Here is a 24,733-nt window from a genome sequence, read left to right on the forward strand (position 1 = left end):
ATCATTAATAAAAGAGCAAACCACTAATCAGCAGCCTCGTGTTCTTCCTTTCACACTGTATTCAATATTTTAAAACAATACAAGACACTACAAGCAAAAACTGCATTGATAAACAGATAAAGTCAATTATTCGGCCTCCTGTAAATTTTTTTTTCTTTTTTAAATATTTGGCAAATTATGTTTAATAGAGCAAGGATGTTTTTCACAGTATTTTCTATAATATTTTTTCTTCTGGAGAAAGTCATTTGTTTCGTTTCGGCTTGAATGAAGGCATTCTTTAAAAAAAAAAAAAAAAAAAAACATTTTAAGGTTAAAATTATTAGCCCCTGAAGCAATATTTTGTTTTTCCGATTGTCTACAAAACAAACCATTATTATACAATCACTTATCTAATTAATCTAATTAACCTTGTTACGCCTTTAAATGTCACTTAAAGGGTCCCAAAATATGTTTTTTTTATATGGTGACAGTCATATGTGTCCCATGCTGCTGAAAAAAACACTATTAGGACACACGTTTAACAAAAAAAAATTTGAAAAATGGTTGTTTTTGCATTATTTCCAGAAAATTTGTTCTTTGTTTAATCGTTACGTTCTGTACAATGTGACATCTTTTTTAGCATTAATTCATGAAAAAAAAGACTCGACTCAAACCAAACTTCATTAACATGCATGATAGCTTCAAAGAGCGTTTTTACCTGTTACAGTGTTCAGACATCAGAGAGACGCCATGTTGTGTTGCCAACCGTAATTAAATAAATGGAAGAAAATTTGTTTAGAAACATGGGTCGTCAGTGTTGCTTTTCTAAATTTATTACAGTGGTCTGCTAACACATGACTGTCAAATGAATTATCGCGTTGAAAAAAAAAGTTCGTACACATGGATGCATTGAAAAAATGCCGCCTTTTCTTCCGTTTATCAGCCAGCTTCTTGAACTTTCTCCTTTTTATGAGCTAAAACTTTGAGATCTTTAAAAGCTGTTCGGCATGTATTATTTTGGCTTATTTAAACAATTATAAACAACATAAAACAGAAATATTTTGATGTTATTTGGTATATGGTATGTTATTTTAAAATAATTTTCATCCAGTATTCAGATTTTTAAGGTATAAATGTATACAAATTATTCACTTGTTAAGTGTGATGTTCCGTGAAGCGACTTCCTGGTCCAGGCACTCTAACTGTATGGAGAGGCTCAACAAATGGTAATAATAAACGCTTACAAGGTGATGTAATACTTTCGGAAATCACGATCACAATGTGTGTGTGTATATATATATGCCTAATACTCCATGGCCAGAAAGTGGAATGGATTTTTTTTATTGTGTGTACACCATGACTTTATACAAAATTCACTTTATTGTGTGATATGCAACTAAAAAGTGGTCATAAATGAATATTATGAGTAGCAGCTTGGACTCGGAAACAGTATTTCATGTCACGACCTAACAAGCAGATTGGGCTGAGTGATTAATCAAACTAGTGTTCATGTGCATCTTTTGAGTAAAGCCGACTCTGTGGCAAATGCTGCTTCATCTGAAAACAGAGCCACTGTTCACTGACAAGCTACGGAAAAGACTGTGAACAATTTAATTGGTGCAATCCTGAATTCGATTAGAATCATTTTGCAGAGAACTCTGTCATGACTATGTCACCCCTCAGTGAACTACAGCTCTGTGGCTGTGATCTGAAAGCACGTGATAACATATAATAATAATGTTTTTGCTCTTAACTTCAGTCAAGTGTTTGAATTAAATCATTCTGTGGGATTATTTCATAGTTGCTGGATTATTATTCACGACCAAGTTGTAATACAATTTTTAATGAACTTAATACTCTCCTGATATGTCTCCTAAAGCAATGGTACTTATTATTTTTCGTTGTTGTCATTCTTACCTCATAAACAAACTCATGGTGGAAATGTGGCACTTCCAGTTCTCTCAGGCAGCGCTCTGCCTCCACCGTGTCTCCTGACAGCAGGTACTCTTTTAGCAGGAGATTAACCTGCAAAAACAAGCGTTACGCAATCCAAAGTTACCGCCTGAACGTGTGCTGATGCCTAATGTGCTGAAAAATCTTACAGTTTGCTCTTTCATGCACAGAGGGTGAGGTTACATAATCGTGGGGTGGGAAAGATGGACAGAAAAACCTTCAGTCTTTTTTTTTTCAAAACTTTTTTTGGGTCGAAAAACTACAAATACATGTCAGCATAAACATTTCGCAAATCTGACATACAACTATTTATAATAATAACTATTGCTGATTAAGCCTAAAATCATTAATTCCCCTTAAAAACATTTCCACAGAGAAACTAATTTTTTTTGTTCCTCCACGTTTAAATGGCTGTGATCAAATCATGAAACAGGTTTTCTTCCCAGACATCAAGAACCCAATACACTGATAAATATATGTTAAGCAAAACAAGAACCAGAAAAAAGTATTAATGTATGTATTTAGGTTGTTATTAAATTCAACACTGTCATCCATAAAATTGTACAATTAGATCAGGAGTTCGCAAATTTATAGCACACGAACCCAAAAATAACAATGCCAGTAGCTATGGTTCCATCCACCTATTTTTATGTGCATTTTGAAAATGATGATGAAAAAAATGGTTGATGGAAACGTCAAGAAGCAAAGAGGTTTTCTTTGAAAAACGCTGCTTTATTAGCAGATCTTTTGTGCAATGATACAATTTTGTGCGTAAAGTTAATTTGCATTTTTGGATGGAAACGTAGTTAGTGACTCGTGACCCCCACTATCTTCTCTTTATCAATATCCAAACATTGTGCACACAACAATAAGCCTATATAAACCTTCACTAAATTGTCATGTGATTCATTCAAAAAATGTATCCAAAATAATCAACATGTAAACAGACATAACTCACACCCACAGATTAAAACAGCCTCAAACAAAAAACAAAACAATCTGTGTTGTGCAATCAAGCAGCGCCATTGAATTCTGCTTTGAATCATAAAAAACATGTTATCACGTTATCAAGGGAAAATGACCTAGTGACAATTAGGGTTATAGTTTAAAGTCCACATGAAATCAAAATAGACAGTATACATTACTAGCCCACATCAGTCTTAATGTGAAAAATAAATTGGTGGAAGTTGATCCACTGTTATTATAATCTTTAATCAAAATCATGTGCTTACATTCTGAAATAGCAGTGCTTCTCTGATGATGTCAGTTTGAAATATGCCAAGCCACGCCCATCGAAATGATTTCAAGTGAAAGACAAAATAAGGAACACAAAACTAAACCCCGCCCCCAACTCAATTTTCCATCCCAGTTGGAAATACAAAATCATACTGAAATAAAAGTCTAGTTTATGTGGACTTTAATGGTGATGTAAGCAGTGAGTGGGAGTGTCCTTGCCTCTTTGATGAGTTGAGTGACAGGTCTCTGTCCTCCTCCCGAGCCCCAGAGGCTGTCGATGCGAAGGCCAGTCCATCGGCTCATTCTCAGCAGCACTGCGGCTCGATCCAGAGCAGCTCTGAGGAAAATACACAAGCTAATGTCAGACTAATATAAAAATTAACAGATGTTAAGCTGTCAGCTTTAATTGTGGCCAAAACTGCATAATTTTGAGCTTCTGTCAGCTAATTTAATCTTCCGGGTTTAAAATAAATGTTTGGGGCGGGATCAAAATTGGTGACGTATCGTTCATCTGGTTGTGGAGTGATGACACGCAGTTTTTTTATTATTATTCATAGCAGAGTTTTTTTTTTATCTTATGAAAACCCTGCTTCTTAATTATTCATGAGAGAACACGTGCTTTCCGAAGGCAGGGCAGACCTGCCAAGCCATGACCCAACGACTGGGTGAGACCGCATCTGCACGTCAAGGGTTTTATGTGTTTGTTTCCATGATCCACAGGGTTTATTGCATGTTTTTCCCTGCAATGCAGTCAGGCCCGATACAGCAAAGCTGTTTGTGTGCAGCCAGCTTTTTTTCGGGAGAGCTGTACGAGAATTGGAGAATGGCGGACATTGCCTTTTGTCAGTTGACTTAGTTACCATTCAGACACATTGCCTATATCCGTGCTGCTGGGCTCACCATATGTGTAAAATCCTCTGAATCAAAGTGATAATGGTTACAATGGTATATTACGGCAGCACTAATGGTTAAAATAAACAGGGCACGAGACCTGCTGCACTGCTATCCACTGTGTCTGCGTTTAGACCCAGGGATTGAGGAGGAGAGAGGTCCTTCTCATTTAAAGTGTTTATATAACACACAATTATTTTTGTAATGATAACAAATTGTGGTTGTGTATATAAAAATGACTAATAAAAAATGTAGCAGGGAATTAAATTACTTACTGTTTATTTCTTTGCATTTTAACTATAAAATCATCGCTCTCCTCACGGTTTGTGTGAGCCAATTGACAACAGTTGTTTGCTCCCCTCTTTTCCCCTGCTCTGCTGGCCATGCCCACCCTCCATCTCTTTGCAGAGATACACGCCCATAACGAAGCATTTTTTGAAAAAGTTCTGAGGTACACTTGAACCGAAAGAGGAGGTTTCATGGCCATTTAAAGACTGAAGACGAGTCGAGCAGAGCGAGCGCTTCAGTACCTGGCATATTCACAGTCCACTCGTCCCTTGTAGCCGTCGAGGAAGGTTTTCGGGAGGATGCTGTCTGCTACAGCTCGAGCGATGAACTGACCGAGCATCTGTGAGACAATTCCAAAAGGACAATCAAGCATTTTATTTTACACAAACACACATTGTTAACTGAAAAAACATTCTTAATAAAGACCTATGGTACTTTTGAAAGGTTAGAGTTTTTTTCTTAATACTAATGTTAAATGTTTCGTACACATACTTAAATTTCACATTTTAATCAACTTTAATCTTTGTCATGAACAAAATTAAAATTGAATACATATAATAATAACACTTTTTTCTATTTTTTCATTCACACAGTTCTTAACAGTTCTTTTTTATCATTCATAAATAATATAGGCCTATATGCATGTCTTGTTTGTAATTACATTCTGAAATTAGTTTAACTTATTTATTTTATTATTTAATTTACTTTATTTAAATACACACAACAGGCCAATATAAAAGTTCATTCATAACTTACATAGTACTATAAAATAATATTAAAACGTATATTACTTAACTGCATGTTAAATATTAAAATAGTTAAACATATTTAATACCCATTCATTTTAGAATCACACTTGTGAATAATGTGTTTAAAATATTACTGGTCCATTGTATACATTTATATTACTTCCTGTTATTAATAATATAAATAAAATACATATTTCCAGGTAAACACCACTGATAATTTTCCACCGAAAGCCTTTCTCTACTAAACAGAAGAAGAAAAAAAAAACACCCAACATCTTTCACAAGATTCAAAAAGGGTAGTGAAATCCTTAAACGGAGCATATTTAAAAGCAAAAACAAGCTAAAGTTCCTCATGGTTATTTGTAAGGAAGAAAGGGAGTTTCACCATTTGCAGGGAGAAGTGTTTTGCGTGTAAAAATCCCTGGCCAAACAAACAACAGTTTCTTTTTTTTCTTTTTTTACAAACACATTGTGTGATCAATTAATTGCGGTCCGAATCCACATCAGAGTTTCTAAAAGAGCTCAATCCAAGCAATCGTGTGCATTAAAAATCATTGATTAGCTGTAAAAGCCACTTTTTTGTGTTGTAATGGAGTCTAATGTAATTGGCTGTTGTTATGACGATCTTGTCAGCGATGACGCAAATGACTCGTTTGAATTTAGCAACAGTTTGGATTTAACGCTAAAATGCAGGAAAGAGGATCTTGCATGGCATATTTGAAGATCCCACATACGAATAAAATCATCTTAATGTGGGCATGAATGATCATGTTATAACTGTGGCAATAAATCATTCAAAAAATTTATTCTGCGATTTCAAAAATTCATCTATATTCTATTTTGAAGCGATTGTGAGCTTAGTTTTTAACACCAGATGGCTCTGTATGCTAGTTTTTAACATCAGACAGCACACTAGGCTAGTTTTTAACAGCAGATTTCACTTTATGCTAGTTTTTGAACAACAAACGGTGCTCTAGGCTAGTTTTTAAACGATTGATGGTGCTCTAGGCTGGTTTGACCAGCAGATGGTGCTCTAGGCTACTTTTTAACAGCAGACGATGCAATAGGCAAGTTTTTAATCAACAGATGATGCTCTAGGTTAGTTTTTAAACAGCAGACAGCGCTCTAGGCTAGTTTTCAACACCAGCCAGCATACTAGGCTAGTTTTTAACAGCAGACGTCACTGAAGGCAAGTTTTTAAAGAGCAGACAGTGCTCTATTCTAGTTTTTAAACAACAGAAGGCGCTCTAGGCTAGTTTTTAAAACAACAGACGGCGCTCAAGGCTAGTTCTTAAAACAACAGATGGTGCTCTAGGCTAGTTTTTAAACAACAGATGGCACTCTAGGCTAGTTTTTAACAGTAGACGACGCTCCAGGATAGTTTTTAACAGCAGACGGCATTCTAGGCTAGTTTTTAATAGCAGTCCATGCCCAAGGCTATTTTTTTAAAATAAGCTTAGACTTCTTTCAAGAAAGAATAGCAAAGCATTTTGAAAACCTTAGAATCAATGGGTCAAAACCATAGCTCTTTACCATGCGTGAGACACATAGTTAGAGGCAAATTTATATTCATCTGAATGCATGTATGTAATCACAGAGGAGCTGTGAAGAGGTTGCTTTTACAGACTTCCCCAATGCGAAACAACTGCCATGCGAATGCAGCTTCATTGTATTGGGTGTAAAGGACACATTTGCTACATTCAGTGGTGCATCATTGGTGAAGGTGTTTGTAGAGCGGTGCTGATCCAGCATTCTGCACACTGACAGACAAAAGCATCAGCTCTGCTCTTTGTATGAAGCAGAGGAAACAGCTGAACGTCTGCTGCGCCGCTGAGCTTTTATTGTCAACCGCAGCTTTCAGCATAGCAAACGCACCAAGGCAAAAAACTAGGACAAAAGTCACACTGCACATATTAAACACGCAACACAACTACAGCAAATCATGAAACGACTCATAGTTCAATCCATGTTTGGTTCTCATTTTTTTCTCCTCGTGACACTTAAAATACCACACCTTATAAAATAATTTAAGTTACAGCATTAAAAAAAAAAAAAAAATTATATATATATATATATATATATATATATATATATATATATATATATATATATATATATATATATATATATATATATATATATATATATATATATATATATATATTACTGCTGTCAATTGATAAAAAAAAATTAACTAATTGATCGCACCTTATTTAAAAAATTAATCGCGATTAATCACATTTAAAATACTGAAACTTGTAATTTTGGCTATTCAAATGTTAAATTAATGTAAAAGCAAGACAAAAACTATTTAACTTCAAAATATAATTGTTTATTAGAATTAAAATTCAAAATATAGAATTCTAATAAACAATAATTTTTGTTTAACCTGTAACACAGATTTTTTCATGTAAACAACATATCCACAATAAACCATCAAGATCCTGGCTTGACAGCCATATTTATTAAAGCAATTAAATTGCAGACATGTTAATGACATTTAAATTTCAAAACAATCAATGCCAATAAAGAAAACATTGATTTCCATGTTGGATTCTAAGTGGACTGCAAAAAAATGCCAAAATACAGGAATTGCAGATATGGAAAATGAAAAATTATAATAATAAACTATAGGATACAAACTGTTGCACTCATTGTAAAGTTTTATTGCTTTGAGTTGAGAACATTAGTTATAGAGTAGAAACAATTTTGCTTAATCCTCCTTTACATTCATCCAGTTGCTAAGACTAGGAGTATCCCGCAAGTGCACAGAGACTCCCAAATGCCCGCAAATGAATGATAACTTCTCGCAAACTGGTTGTTAACCGGTCCACCCCTGACACCCCTCAACAGGCCTGACACAGACACACACAGACACACACACAACGCGCTGCAGAAGTTTTGGCCCCAACGGCCTTCCATACTGGAGTGACTGCCCTCAGATTCAACATGCATGATCACGTTCATCAAATTTGCTTAAACTAAGCGTCCTAAAGTATTACTGTATTTCACAAGGATTCTGACACAACAACGCGAAGCATACACTTTCGTTGCGTTTAATGAGGAAACACACTAAACTTGAAGGGCTCATGCTGAAAGGCAGAGTAATGCCCTGTCTTTGAGAGCTCGCGACTTCATCCGAGACTTTCTGAGTACATTTACATAAGACACCAATACTCCGATTTTAATATGATTAAGATTATACTCTTATTAAAATTCTACCATGTAGCCTAAGCAGCGATTTTATTACCTTAAAGAAACACAGAGTCACGAAATGCGGAGGATTTTCTTTCTGTTCGCCATGCGGTATCAACTTACAACAGAAGTCGAAAGTTAAAAATGAAACACCCGAAATTGCATGAAACTCTGGATGATGCGACTAATTATTTTATACTGAAACTTGCCTTCAAAAAGTGCTTCATTGGTCTTATCCACATATCTTGCACGTTAAACACACGTCCACCACAACAGGAAGTAAAAAAAACCTGCAACTGCGTTATTTGCGTACATTTTTTTTAACACGTTAATTATTTTAAATTAATCGCATGCGTTAACGCACTAATTTTGACAGCGTTAATATATATATATATATATATATATATATATATATATATATATATATATATATATAAATCTGTAATCTGTAATTGCCTAATCTGTAATCTGAATATCACACTAACTGTACAAAAAAAAATAATAATAAAATAAAAAAAAAAAAAAAAATACTAATACTACTAATACTTCCCTTCTGAGACTTTACAGACCTGAAACTTGCTTATAGCACTTATTCATTGTTGCTCTTGGTTGTGTAAATTGCTTCCTTGTCCTCATTTGTAAGTCGCTTTGGATAAAAGCGTCTGCTAAATGACTAAGTGTAAATGTAAATGTAAATATATATATATATATATATATATATATATATATATATATATATATATATATATATATATATATATATATATATATATAAATATATATCTCATAGATTTTTTTAATGATGTAACTAAAATAAATTATTTTATAAGGTGTGTTATTTAATTTTTTATAATATAATAATAATAATATATATATATATATTTCAGCTATAAATTATATTAATTTCCTTATTATATTATATAAACAACAGTGTAATTTGGAAATGGATTACATGAATAAAATTGACAAAGTAAATACTTAATATTATAAAACTTTGGATGACAAGATCTACAAAACTATATATAAATATTTGAAAAATGCCATAAAGAATAATAGTACATTTATATAATTATACCCTTTTATTTGAGATTAAAATATCACTATTATAGTATAGCACTACATCTTAAAATAATATCTTTGGTCATAAACATTACAAATCGTTCCTGTCAGCCTGGTCTACATTTTCTATCACACTGCCAAAAACATAGTAATAAAGTATATTATATTATTACAGGTTACTTAGTACAACAACAAGATACTACTTTTGTTAATTATATCACGTATATTCATACAATACAAAAATAATATAAGATTAAAAGTGTCAGCACACTTAATATAAATGTTTTCTTTTATTAAATGTATTTTATATGCATGTGATTTTATATGCATATATGCATATGCATATATACACATGCATATTTATACATTTGATTTTCAATAATAATATATTAGCACAATTATCTTAATAATTTTTGGCTTTTTATTACAAATAAATATTTATATATTTATATATATATATATATATATATATATATATATATATATATATATATATATATATATATATATATATATATATAATTTATAGAAAAATTTGTAAGAAAAAATTGTAACTTTACAATAAAGGTTGTATTAGTTTGTTAGTTAATGCATTTACTAACCTAAACAAACAATGAACAATAGATTTAATACAGTATTAGTTTTTGTTAGCTAATATTAGTTAATAAAAATACATTTGTTAATTGTTAGCTCATGTTGACTAATGTTAATGATCATAAATTTGGATGTTAATAATGCATTAGTAAATGTTGAACTAAGATTATTAAAGGCTGTACAGGATTTTTTCATTATTGATTCATGTTAGTAAATATATTAATAAAACGCATTTGTAAAGTGTGACCAAAAATCATTACAATAGTCTAAAACCATTAAACGCTAACATATCTAAACATATAATACATCTGTTTATAGGATTTAATAATTGCACCAAGCATGTGCAATATTAACAGTGATAAACAGCTCAGACGGGCGTATGCTGGCATTAGTGTGTTACCTGTGGAGCTCCAGGTGTGTCCAGCACCAGGTCGGGCAGTTCTTTCAGCAGTTTGTGGAAGGAGGCCTGGACATCGCCAGCAGTGAGTACTCGACCGCAGAGCTCACTCAGCAGACGAGATGTTAGTTCTCTGTGGCTTGCTTTAGCCTCCAGTGCTAGCGATACAGCTAGCATGGGCACGTCACCACGCATACTGCCCAGATTCAGCTCAGCAAGCAGTTCCTGAGCGAACAGAGAGACAAAGACAATACTGATGTTTACTCGCAGGGGTTTGCATAACATTGAGTGCGTTTACATTTTAAACACATTTAACTGTGGGTTTATTAAAGAGCGCATGTGTGAAATGTGACAGAAACACATTCATACTGAAGATTTAAAGTACATATGAAATCAAAAACTAACCATATTGATTTTTTAAGCTCACATTGCTAGTTTTGTGGTAAACAATTCATCTGCGCATGCCATAAAAAAAAAAAAAAAGTTTGCCCTTGTAATTTAAAACTGAAATCTGAAAATGCACTTCCTGTTTGTTTTCAGTTACATTCTCAAATTGTGTCGACAGTTTTGACAGGAATATGACAATACACAAAAATGGCGAGGTTGTAATAATGCTCCCGAAAACCCTTTTTCGATATTTCCAAATGAAATGTCAGTTTCATTTGGATGTTTACTACATCCAATCAGCTCGTAGTAGAAAAAAAGCAAGCCACGCCCACTTTTCCTCATTTATTATTCTGTCTCTCAAGGAACTGAGTCACAATACAAAAAAGGTTGCAGCTTCGGCTTCATGCAGACTTAGCAGGAAATAAATATTAAAGACTTTTTCTTGACATAAAGAATAATAATTATAAACTACTTATACCACTAGTTGAGTAGTAGTGGTAGAATAAAAATTCTGCAGAATACATTAATATATGACATGTTGTAATAATCTTTTGCTAGTTTAACATGTATATTGTCATGTAAACTTGTCATTTATGTTTGTAAAGAGGCAACAGACACATGTAAAATACTGAATATAAGCATTTAATGCATGTTTATGCATTGTGTCATATCACTCAGCTGTTACTGTGATTTTTCAAGAGTGAAGGGATAAGAATACATTTTATGAAAACACATCCGTTTATGCAGAGATTGATATCCCTGGTTGTTTTCATATACGATAATGTAGGGCTGTGCGATATTGCAAAACTGCAATCTTGATAATTATTTTCGATAACAATATACATTTAGATATAAAGTGTTAATGCTTCCAGATTTAAAAGACCCCAACAATGACTGAAGCCACAAAAATTAAAAGGCCCATTAAATGGCATAACATATATTCGGCCGATAGATTTTTGGTGGCCAAAAATTGGGTACATCTCTAACATCAACACACTTTTATATTCCCATTGTTGCACATTTCTGCTGTGTGATTGGCTCATAGATCAATATAGAGTTAAAAAAGTCCAAGGCGTATGATTGTTATTGATGTATTTTATTTCAAGATGCAATATAATATCGTTTATCTGCCCAGACCTGTGTTAAAGCTTCAAAATACAAGTCTAAGTACATTTCTGTTGTTCTCTTTTGTCCGGTATGATCATAAATGATCCATATATTTCATCCCCAGCACATATCTCAGCAACAGTACTTGGAGGAGCAGACTAAGTTGCACACTACAGATAGCTCTCTCGCTCCTAATGTGAACATCTTCTCCACTTCAGGTGAAACAACGATTTGACAATGCATCTACTCAAGTTTGTTAAAATATTTTGCATGGGTGCATTTTATAGTATATCACACTGTGTGTGTGTGTGTGATCAGGCACTGACAAGCTGCAGCGTCAAAACAGAGCTCATTATTATTTACGACCATCCCAAATATGGTCAAAAGTGAGCTCTCCATTCTAGTGGTAACTTCTGTTGTTATAAATAAGCATATAAAACCATATCTGGAGATTTTTTTAAATTTACCCAAGACCAGCGTGCAAATTTTACATTGGGGGGAAGGGGGTAGACTTTTTTTTGCAGTAATGTTATTTTGTGTAATACATGCTTCAGCGAATCAAATTAAAATGACATGTATTTTATCAATGCAACATGATTTTTTTTGTGTGTGTTTTGTGGGATAGTTGATGTGTATTCTGACCTACAATAACCTCCAAAAATGGAGCGTTTTGGAAGGCTGAAAGGCCGTTTTCATTCTAAAACGCTGCTGCTCTGTCTCAGTGTGGAAGGGGAAAAACAGAGACATCTGAAAACGGAGGCGGAGCCTGATTGGGGGTTTTCCTCAATATTAAGAAGCCTCCACACAGTTCTGTTCTGCATTTTCTCCTGGTAAGTTCAGACTTTGCAAGTTTGATATTGAAAACAGGCTCCCGGGGACATGTCAGGTAAATCTTCAAAGGAACAGTGTACTTTAGAACCTCATTCACATCATCCTGGCTATGTTGTTTCACTTTCTTAACAATAAAATGAAAACATGATATAAAGAACTGCTATTTTCATTTTGTTATTAGTAACTTAACAGACAGCAGAAATGCTAAGGCGTAGAGTAGGTATTTATATGAGCGTCATCTTCACTGTATGCGTATTTATAACAAAACAGAGCCTATAACTTAACTGCCCCCTTTAATTTTTATTGAAAATACGAAACATACACTATCTTTTGCTGAATATCAGTTTTAATAATCGATAATGGCCATTATAAAAGTATAACGTACAATAAGTTTATACATTACAGTAAATAAAGGCAAGCAATCAGTCAATATACAGAATGTACGTGGTTACATTAAATATTAACTTATCTTTGCGCTCAGCCAAAACACGTTACCTGAGAACAAGTCATAGATTCAAAAGACCAAAGTCGGGGAATATGTCATTAGATATAGATAACAAGAGGAATTAAATACCTCATTTAACAAATATAGTGAGATTAGATCCAGCGGGAGATCCTTGATGAGCAGTCCAACAAGCACAGCTCTCATACAGGTAGATATGCTGCAGCGCATGCCAGTGTGTGTGTGTGTGGTCACGTGATGTGCATTTTCAGTGGTTTTGATGGAGAGCAAGACGGAGAGCTGTTCAGAAACGCTGGGTGAAACGCTAGTGTGGATGCGAATCGTTTTCATTCTAAAACGCCTTTTAAAACTAAAACGCACTAGTGTAAACGGGGCCTAAGACACAACTACTATGATGAAAAATTTAACATCTGAATCTATGCACTCTATGGCACATTTAAATGATTTGTGCAATAGAATTTGTAATTTTAAGTCTTTTAGTGGATGTATTACATCAGAGTTTCTGCAGGTTTCACTTTTCAAGTCATATTTAGGACTTTAGACATTTTTAAAACCATTATAAATTAGATTTCAGACTTTTAGAGGGCAAAACGCTATGGAATTTTTGTAATGTCCAGTGGATTTTTTTTATTACTTGCCTCACTAAAATAAAAATTTTGTTATTTCTTAGGAAAATATTTTAATTAATGTGTCAAAACAAGCAAACTCTAGTGACATATATACATATTTTCATTACCATAACTTTTCTTTAAAAAAAAAAGAAAGAAAGAAAATGCACAAATACAATAAGAACTTTTAAACTAATGTTATTGTAAGGATGTAAGGAAGATAATTAAACCACATTTGTAAATTTCAGATAGATTTTTGATTGTAGCTTTATATGGAAAAAAAAAGAAAAATTAAGACCTGCTTAAAAGTCTTTAAGACATACAACACCATATTTCAGTGAATTTAAGACTTTAAGGCCTATTAGTTTTAGTTATAGAAATTTAAGACATTTTAAGACCCACCTGACACAATGTATATAAGAGACCTGCTTTGCTTACAAATAAGTGTTTGCAAATGGAATTGCATTGTAAGGCTTAAATAAAACCTGTTAAGCAAATGTTAATATTTTATTTAAGTAAATAAAAGTTTTTAATAATTATTTGTCAAGTTTTCAGATCTAATACTTTAAAAATCATTTTGCATCAATATTTTAACCAAACACTGCACAGAAATAGCAAAACAAGTCAGCAAATTCTGTCTGGGCTGCTTATCAGCACATTGGCATGCATGTAAACAAGCTTAATGATTAGATATGAACGAGCAATAGGGGTCATAACAATCTCACCGCCACTTCATTAGCATCTCCATGTTCAAAGTACTCCTGCACGATAGGAGTGACCGTCTTCTCGAACGCCTCTTCATCCAGAGGAAGGACGACCGTCTCGTATACACAGTTTTCCTGGAGGCACAAAATTGTGGATTACATGCCAATTAATTGGTTACGAACTTTATGAAAGCAATAATACAATGTGGGTCATACCTGCTCTGCATCGTAATTGGGATCTTTATAATCGACTTCATCTTCGCCATAAACTTCTCCAGGTGTTCCCCAAACACCTTTACCCCCAGCACCACCTACAGAAGCAAAACACATACTTTTGAACACAAAAAAAAAGAAAAAAAACTGATGTATAGGAAGAAAAGCAGAACAGAAACCGTGCGACTCTTTAGCCTCATGCTTTAGCCACTGTTCATGTTATTGTCATGCTATGACAGGGTTATGTCTAGTATGAAATAATTTCCCAAAACAGAGGCAGGTCCCTTTAATTCACAGCAGCATGACATCATTTCTCGATTCGTGCAGGGCTCTGACCATAAGAGCTAATCTGATACTGAGCTGAGAAACAGAAACCAAACCTAACCAACTGGTGAAAGGCTTAATAAGCTATAAGTGTACAGGCTTTACTAGATAAACTTCCATGCCAATTCAAATCTGTATAAATATCTAAATTATATTATTGTCTGATAATGTGAGTGTTTCGGTTTATTTCATAAACAAATGAAGATGTATTGAAGAATGTTGAAAAAAAAAAAAAAAACAGCCATTAACTTCAATAGTAAACCTTTTTTGGTTTCTACTATGGATTTCAATGGCTGCTTTTTCCAACAGTTTCCAGAATACGCGTTTCATTTTGTGTTTAACAGAAGAAATAAATTAATTATAAACATTTTTGAACCACTCGAGTGTGATTAAAAGAAGGAGAAATTTTAATTTTGGGGTGAACCATTCCTTTAAGTGATTTTGAGTTGTAGATAAGAAACATGTCCGCCTATGTAGCAATCACCACATGTCGTTCCTAACAGATTTTAAAAAGTGCAAGCAAATATTAGCTGTGTTTTCATTACCTATAATTGTGCATGTTAATATTTCAAATTGAAAACACTTATGTCAATCACAAATTTCCATACAAAGTAACTTTTTTTATGCACAAAGGAGATAATTGGGTTTTAAAATGAAAATATTGCACTTATAGGTCACCTAGCATACAGAAGTATATTATTTTCATTCTTTAAAGATATGCTTATGCATTTATTTGTAGGAACTGACTCCTGAGGTCATATTACATTGCATAACTTACAAAAAGAGGATCTTTTCATCCAGAAATTCTAAATCCAATGTTCATCTGTAAAAATCTCATGCCATAATCTCCCAGAAACACCTCATGTGTGGCTGCTTCCAAGAGTGAGGTTTTTTCCTAGTCATTAGTGCTTAGAAAAGTCGTCCACATTATTGCAATATACACAAACCTACGAACAAATCAATTTACAATCATTTTTTTGTGTTTGACAAAAATTATATAGCAAACTATTTTCCTTTTACACAAATCTGCTACAGAATCCAAGTTTATGACTACTGAAGTGCTGTGTTCTTTTTCTTCATCTTAAATTGTGGTTTAAACTTTGCTGTTGTTTTAGATACAGAACAATTTTCAGAACTCGGTTTATATTGTGATTGATGTGAAAGGGCTTTATTTTCACCAAGCAGCAACAATACCATCATCTCACTTTGATTTTGCCACATTTAAAATTTATGAAAGAATTTGGTCAATCTCACAAGCATACTTAAGAAAAAAAAAAGAGAGAGAGAGAGAGAGAGAGAGAGATGCTTTTTAAATTGGACGTTGAAGCATATAGAACCATTGCGACATTTTCCCATCCACTACGATGCACTACTACTGTACATGTAAACTAGGGCTGCACAACATATCATTTTACCATTGATATTGCAATGTGCGCTCCCGCAATAGTCACATCACAAGATCTGCAATGTTAAATCTGTATTATTATTATTGACCAGATTTTGGAAAACACTCATGATTTGTGATGTTTTTTGTAACATTTATCATTTATATGTTTAATTCAGTTTAAAAGTAATCAGGCAAAATAAATTAGATTTTTAACTTTAAGGAAAATTTATTGCATTTATGTATACTATATGATGTTATTTAACATTTTATTATTACATGTGTGCATCTAAATATTGATAGACTTCCAGAAAATCATAAAGTACTGTATTTTGTTTGCTCACTGTTGTTGCTGTACTATTTTTCTCAGTGTTTGTAATTGGTTTATTATCATTTACGTAGAAGCACTCCCTTATAAAATATTCTCAATTTATCAAAAATTATGATTCTTTCCAAACAGACCTATTCATTTCATCTGGTGAAATTATATATTCAATATCGCAATATACAGTTAAAGTCAGAATTATTAGCCCAGCTTTTAATTTTTTCCTCTTTTTTAAAAATATTTCCCAAATGATTTTTAACAGACCAAAGAAATTTTCACAGTATGTCTGATAATGTTTTATTCTTCTGGAGAAAGTCTTATTTGTTTTAGTTCGACTAGAATAAAATAAGTTTTTAATTTTTTTAACCATTTTAAGGACAATATTATTAGCCCCATTTAAGCTAAAAAAAATGTTTCGATAGTCTGCAGAATAAACCATATACAAATAACTTGCCTACTTACCCTAACCAGTTAACCTAATTAACCGAGTTAAGCCTTTTAAATGTCACTTTAAGCTGTTTAGCAGTGTCTTAAAATATCTAGTAAAATATTATGTACTGTCATTATGGCAAAGATAAAATAAAACATCAAAATAAAAGTTATTAGAAATGAGTTATTAAAACTATTATGTTTAGAAATCTGTAAAAAAAAATCTCTCATGTTAAACAGAAAACAGGGAAAAAATAAACAGGGGGGCTAATAATTCTGACTTCAACTGTATATCGTAGAAAAATAAAACCTCACTATGTCAGTTATAACAATATGGTGCAGCCCTAAAATAAACTTATTCATTCTTGCATCCTGATGCACATTATTGTTTGCATTTCTCCCAGACACTATGTCTAATAGACTGTGCTAAAATCAGACTATGTAGTCTGAACTTGGCATTAAATGGTTTAAGGGCAAAAAACAACGCTGGCTTCAGCTCAGACTGACCTCAAAGCTTCCAAAGAAGACCATCCATATGCCATAATCCACTTTTCAGACCTCTATGGACAACCTCATATATGACATTGAAACATATTCCATAGTAACTGGGAGATTTTGGACCAAAAAAAAACAAAAAGGGACTTCTCTACAGATCGACTGAACCAACACTTATGTAACACTACCAAACCACCTTTGCCATTACAGGGAAATCGGACAAAAAAACGAGAAGTGTGCCATTAAGTCATCTTAGCGGGTGATGGGGGAGGCAGAAAGGTCAGGATAATCTCTGTTAAAACACTTCAAATCTCATCCAGACGATTAAATGGTCACTGTCAGACACAAAGCCAGTCGAGTTGTTGTTTTTCAGCATTGGCATTATGCAAGCAAGCTAGCATATACACACCCAGTCAGCCAGTATGTAAGCCGTTTCTTTTACAAATCATTTCAGGTCTGCTGCACTCAGGGGTGTTGACCCGACAATGGACCTCCACTGGGAAAAACAACAAGTGAATGAATGGGAGTGACAGTCTGTTATGAACGCATGTGCGTGGAGTTTGGTTACTCATGTGTGTTAGTAAAGAACTGTTTATAATGACAACTATTAACTGTATTATTGTTCAAAATATTATTGCTAAGAAGACAAGTAAACAATTGATGTGTTCAGAGAACATGGTCATAAAGATTAGGGCTGCACGATATTGGAAAAATCTAACCTTGCAATATTTTTTTTTAAATCTCCAATATATTTTGCAATATGAACACAATTTCGCTATATTAAAAGCATAACTATTTGCAAAAATTGACTGGGATGATTCTATAGGGTTGTTCCTTATATTTTATGCATATGCACTATCTACAAGCATAGATAAAATCAATAAAGACACAAAATAAATAAACATTGTGCTGTTTTCCGAGAAGTAAAACTGTCTTCAGCTATACAGTAATTGAATAATCAAATGTATTTATTTGTTTTATAAACAATTCAATAAAATTTATAGGTTTTTTTAAGTTGTCAAAGTTAAAAACTGTACAAATTCGTAACCCTGAATGCTTTCAAAATCTTCACACAATCACAGGCTTCAAAAAACACTTGCAAAATGACAATACTTATATTAAAATACAGAGTCAACATTGTGTATATTAGCAATGCGACTACTGCAAATGCGCACGTTGCGATATCAATGCTGAACCAATATATTGTGCAGCCCAAATGAAGATCATACGCATCAAACATCCAAAAGATTCACAAATTCTATCAAATTTAAAATAAATTTAAAAAAAAAACTTTCGCTGCGTCACAATTCACATACTATCTATCCTAAATAGTATTCAAAAACAGAATTAGCATGTCCAAATCATTGTATATTAAAATCAAGTCACAACAATCAATATATCGACTTGTCTTGCAATACTTTGAGATGACCTCAATTTTTGCCATTGCGATATATATATATATATATATATTCACAAATAATGTTAAAGCCATTTTACAATAACATTTTCATTTTAACTCACTGGTGTCAATGTTTTTAAGTGTGCATTTACCTGATAGGACATTTAATAGTATGTATTATAGGACATTTGCCTGTTTAATATCAAATCGTAGAATCTAAACAACCTTAAGAACAATAAGTGTTTTAAAGCGTTTATAGCTAGTTGCATTAATATGCTGTCATATAATTATATAATCAGTGGCATAAAAGGAGCCCAAAATAACAATAATATTGCTTAATGCAATGACTTCTGTGAAAATATATCGCACAGCAACAAATTCCTTATCATGACAGGCATAGTTAAAATGGCAATGTTGTAATGGTCTACTATTTCTGATAGAAATGCAGATCTGTGCATATTCTTACAGCTTATATTTGACACAATACATTGCCAGTTAAATGTAAATTTGGTTAGAACTACAAATACATAAAAAAAATAAAAATTAAATAAGTTTTAAACAACAAAAATGGCGGATACAAGACTGACAACTAAATGGAGAGGCTTTGGTAAGGATTTTGGAATGATTCTTAATATCTAACTTTTGTTTTATTTTTAATATTTCACATTTTCCCACATTGTATTACATCAGCAACAACAATGTGAACTTTCACATAGCGATGTTTGGCCATTAACTTCTGAATGCATATTTACACAAATGCCTGAGGAAATATTTCTGCATGAATGACTTATGAATGGCAGACTAGCCTGCTGCTAATTCTTCAATATTGTAGGAAATTAAGTATGAAAGAAATGTGGATAATATGAGGAGATGATTAACAAAACACTTTACAAAGCAACATAACAGTCCGTTAGTAGAAAGTAACATATGCCAAAGCTTATATACTCTTCTGTTAGACACTCAAAAGTAAATGCCTGTTTTTTTACGTACATAAACTTTTATGATGTAGTATAAGTAGACAAACTTGGACGTAGCAATGTAAATAAAGGACACATTTCTCATTTCATTAGGGCATTATTTTCTTATATTTGCAAGTGTTTAAGTGAACCCTCGGTTTGAATGCTCTTTGACGTGAATAAATGACTGATTACAGCCCGAGTAATAGAATCTTAAAAGAAGATTTGAAGAAAAACTAAAGTATGAGGTCAAAATAAACATTGTTTTGCCAGAACTGAAGATTTGAATGTTTATATGTTCTAAATGCTAACTTTGTAACCATTTTGGAGCACACTAGCTTATAAATATCTTTAAGATTAACATATTGATATGAACAACTAAAAAAAGATTAAGATTTAATTTGTGTATTGACTGTACTAGGTTTTTGAAGAGTGTATCAGAAAAGTGAAGAGGCAGACTGTGGAACTTGAGTTTGTGTTGTCATTTGCTGGTGTGGACACTAGTAGTTATTATTCTTGGTGAACATGCAGGCTTTAAGTAGCCCCACATAGAATCTACAGTCAAAGAAAACAGATTGTTGAGCCTGTCATGCAGTGTATTCAGGGCTCGAAATGTACTTTTTTACTTGGTAGCACGGTGCTCCCAACTTCAAATATTTAGGAGCACCAAAAAAATTTTAGGAGCACCAAAAAAATTTTAGGAGCACCAGAAAAAATTTAGGAGCACCCACCAAAAATGAATGAGCACAGCTGCAAATTGTTTTTTAAGGGATTTATTGTATTTTAAAACAACATTAATAGGACTGACAAAAACTAGAAACAACTATCTAACTAATGCTGTGAAGACATTGATATTTGTGTGCAATAATTCCAAAATGAATGTCTAATAATTAGGCCATAGAATATTAATGATGATAAAAAATGATAATAATAGTAACAATGAATTACATTTCTCATTATGATGCTGCCTTGAATGTGCATGAATGTAGGTTATCTGCTATAAAAAGTATGTTACTTTATGAAAAATAATTGTATAGTTTGCATCAAACAAAAATGAATCATTGCAGTAAGAAATATTTATTTTGTACTGCTGTTTTTATATGCATGTCAATTTAATAAATAATATTTCTGCTACAAAACAAACAAAAGATTATAATAAATCATTCAATTCAATGATGAAAGCTGCAAAGCAGTCATCAGTAAATAAATAAAAAATAATATACATCTCAAAAAAGAATAGACAAAAGAAAGTATGTAAAGTACTTCTATCACTCTTTAAAAGTTTTGGTTTCAGTTTGTGTCAATTTAAAGGTTCAGTCTGAGGTGATTTTCATTTTTCTGTGTTAGTGGAAAGCAGGCGAGTCAGCCGACGCAATTTATGAGCAGGCAGCGCAGGATTCTAGCGCTAACCATCAGCGTAATACCGGTCTTTGTTATGAGCCGCAGTTTCAGTGTAAACTTAGTAAAGGCGAGCTTATTTGGCGATGATATGTAAAGTATTAGATTTGACTTTTAGCGGACATTTGCGCTGAACACGCAGGAGATTCGGGCGCCTTCTCCAAGAAGCGCGTACTCGATTGATCTCAGCTGGCGGATCATTATTCACCACGTGACGTGTCATGATCGCTTTCATCTGCGCCTCAACTTTAGGTGGGGTTTGCAAACCTGTGTGCTTTAAGTTTTTACTCTTCAGCCGTTTGCATTTCCCGTGGTCATAAAAGCTCCTTCCCTGTCATCTGACAGCGGAATACCGTGAGTGAATGACAGCTAATATGAACCAATATAGCGGCAGGGAAGAGCGATTCAGCACGTTTTTACAAAAAATCAAAACAGGTCGCACTACAACCATTATCTGCAGTCGCACTAATGCTCCCAGATATATTATGAGGTCGCATATATAAATTTTCGGGCGCATATGCGACCAAAATGGTCGCAATTTCGAGCCCTGAGTGTATTTATTTACTTATGTAAATGTGTGCACATTTCTTTATTCAGTTTTTAGTATTTATTTTAGTTGTATTATTGAATGATATCCAAATGTTTAGATCATTTGCGTACGATTCAATTTATATTATTATGTTATTCTACAAGTCTCTTAGTGTATAAAAGACCTACTGTAATTTTGTTTACCGAAAAACTCTAATTCCATTTGCATCTTAAATTGTAAAAAGACATTACACTTTTATTTTTTATTTATCCTATACTCCCAAAATCATTTTGAACAAACCCACAGATTTTTTACAAAATTCTGTGGAGGATTAGCAACCAAAAAAGTCCACAGATTCTGCCTTGCCACACTATAAATAAAAATATTACTAAAAAACATCAGTACCTTTCTTTGGCAAGCCTCGTCCCTTGCCCGTCCTCGACCTCCGGTTAAGCAGTTTGCCCTTTGGGCTTGTGGGTGGAACCACAGACCGGACAGCTTCGCCATTATCACTCAACGAGTCGCCCCGGCCAGAGTCCCGGGAGGAGTTTTTCCTCAGACGTCTCTTCACCTTGGCTTTGAGTCTGGCCTCGTGGATGGTGCTGGTGGGGGCCGATATCCAGTTTCCATTTATCTCATTATTAACATTTGCAGTGAAGGTGCTGTCCTCGTCCCCAGAAGGGAAGGAATCGCTAAGATTTCCGGCCTCTGTGGATGACGACAGCATTTGGATGAAAGTGCAACAAACTGTGCTAGCTGTATTCACAGTTGTAGTTTAATTCAGCTGGTTAATTAGGTGTTGAACAACAAAAATATATATATAATTGAAGCTAGACATGGGACGATAATCATTTTCAAGGTATACCACGATTTGGAAAAAATCAAGGTTTTAAAACCGCCAAGATTTTCTGCCCTTCCGTTCCTACGGTATTATGTAAGATTTTCGTTTTGTGTGGTTTTTTTTTTTTAGTAAAACAGTATCTCAAGCAAAAAAGATATCCAAAGATGCTGTTATTTAATTGTAAATCTGTGATTTCATTGAATTATTTAGCCTCATGTTTAATGTTCCAAAATATATTAAACGTTTCTCAAATGAAAATATATTGTGTTCAAAGGAGAAAGTTTTAGTTTTTTGTCAAGACATTTAAAAAGAGCATATATTAGAGCGGAAATCTCAATACCATGAAACCGTGATATCTTTACCCAAGGATATCATACCGTCAGAATCTTAAACTGGCCCATGCCTAATTGGAGCTAGTTTGCATAGTTTTCTGTGTTAAACTTATCGTTCTGCAGGGGCCAAAACACTTTAGTGCACAGGTTTAAATGTGCTTTTGTGTGTCAGTTAGTGAAGTTTCTCACACAAGTAGATAAAACAGACTTCTGCTGAAAGGAGACGAGTGCATTAAACTATAACAGGCAACACTGTTACTATAGACCAGGGGTCACCAAACTTGTTTCTGGAGGGCTGGTCTCCTGCAGATTTTAAACTCCAACCCTAATCAAACACACCTGAACAAGCCAATCAAGGTCTTACGAGGTATACTTAAGGTGTGTTGAGGCAAGTTGGAGCTAAACTCTGCAGGGACACCGGCCCTCTAGGACCGAGATTGGTGACCCCTGCTATAGACTTTTTGTTTATGGTTGCATCTTGTGTGACACCATGACCTATTTTTAGTTAGCTTGGATGTTGTTGGTCTGTGATGCATTAAAAATTCAGCTAAACTATACCAGAGTTAATTTAGAAGTGGACTAAGGCACATTTTCTTGACAAGTGTGAACACATCATTATTGCAGACCAAACATAAGGGGGTGGATGCACAATGGTTTATAGTTTAGGTTTTGTTTTCCACTGAGACAGTAAAAAGCTGTAACTCTTGACCTTAAAGAATCCACTAAGGCTTATCAATGGCAAACAACAAACAGAAGGTCAAATAGTCCTCAAATACACATTCAATAGGACAAAGTCATTAAATCTCGCAATAATAATGAACTTAAAACTTACCAACAGGGTTAGCATTCAGCCATGCCTCGCAATCAGTTGCCATGGTTGGGAAATTTAGTTTCGGAGCTTAAGAAATGTGCCTTAGCACCTAAAATCCAAAAAATATGAACGTTAATATGCTAATGTAATTGTAACGCACATTTTGCAATAAATGAACAGACAGCTGCTCCAATCAGCAGCGTCCATCTGGCTCGTCCACAAGCCTGTTAACGTTACAATGATTGGATCGCATTAACATGCAGACATTAGGCTAGCAGCCTCCAAAATAAAGCATTGTGATAAAGAAATGCTTAGTTTATGCTAAGTGTTTCATGTTTAATGTAGAGCACGCATTTAATGTATGGCGTTGCGTGCTACGTAAATATAAACAAAGCCTGTGGACGAGCAGTGAAAAACCTGTTTTGTCCTAATCTGAAGCACCGTGTTAAGCAACGCACACAAAGTGTTAAGACATCGCATAATAAGTTGTTCTGAAACAATAACCAGTCGATATGAAACAAATCCTACTAACCTGCTTTATCGCGCAGTCCAAGTTCAAACGCACTCTCCCTTCGCTGATGTTGATGTTGTGTTCTCTGCCCAGCAACTAGATAGTGTAATGCAGTTCTGCGAGCTCTCTGATTGGCCAGAATAATAGAGGGTGTTGACAAAGCGACCTATGACAATTTAGTTCAGTGAGGGTGGTTTTTCTCGTGTTTTCTATGAAGCCTTCGGTAAAGTTCGAGAAATTTCGTCTCCTGGCGATGTTGGCCGCAACAGAAGTGATGTCATCATATACTATTATATAATACTTTGCGCATGGGTGAGGATGAACTCAGTCTCTGTTATATTTTTT

General features: G+C 33.8%; 1 protein-coding gene and 1 long non-coding RNA gene across 4 annotated transcripts in view; one reads left to right on the plus strand and one right to left on the minus strand.

The window, feature by feature from the left end:
• The window catches only part of pdcd4b (programmed cell death 4b), a 29,500-nt gene extending 5,032 nt beyond the window's left edge, over positions 1 to 24,468 (minus strand). The window contains exons 1-9 of one of the 3 annotated variants that reach the window (XM_087302373.1): positions 24,410 to 24,468; positions 23,899 to 23,986; positions 22,299 to 22,601; positions 14,658 to 14,752; positions 14,463 to 14,576; positions 10,345 to 10,566; positions 4,590 to 4,687; positions 3,388 to 3,505; positions 1,897 to 2,004 (exon numbers count right to left, since the gene is read on the minus strand). In XM_087302373.1, coding sequence (XP_087158499.1) covers positions 1,897 to 2,004; positions 3,388 to 3,505; positions 4,590 to 4,687; positions 10,345 to 10,566; positions 14,463 to 14,576; positions 14,658 to 14,752; positions 22,299 to 22,601; positions 23,899 to 23,941 — 1,101 coding nt within the window. In that variant the 5' untranslated portion in view covers positions 23,942 to 23,986; positions 24,410 to 24,468. 3 annotated transcript variants of the gene reach the window in all.
• Positions 20,215 to 22,598, plus strand: LOC147838589 (uncharacterized). The gene is made up of 2 exons (XR_015522285.1): positions 20,215 to 20,562; positions 21,917 to 22,598. It is a non-coding gene; the product is annotated as an uncharacterized LOC147838589 (long non-coding RNA).
• Positions 24,469 to 24,733: the final 265 nt, after the last annotated feature.

This window comes from Danio rerio, chromosome 22 (genome assembly GCF_052040795.2).
Source record: "Danio rerio strain M-AB ecotype USA chromosome 22, GRCz13ab, whole genome shotgun sequence".
Classification (NCBI taxonomy): Eukaryota; Metazoa; Chordata; class Actinopteri; order Cypriniformes; family Danionidae; genus Danio; species Danio rerio.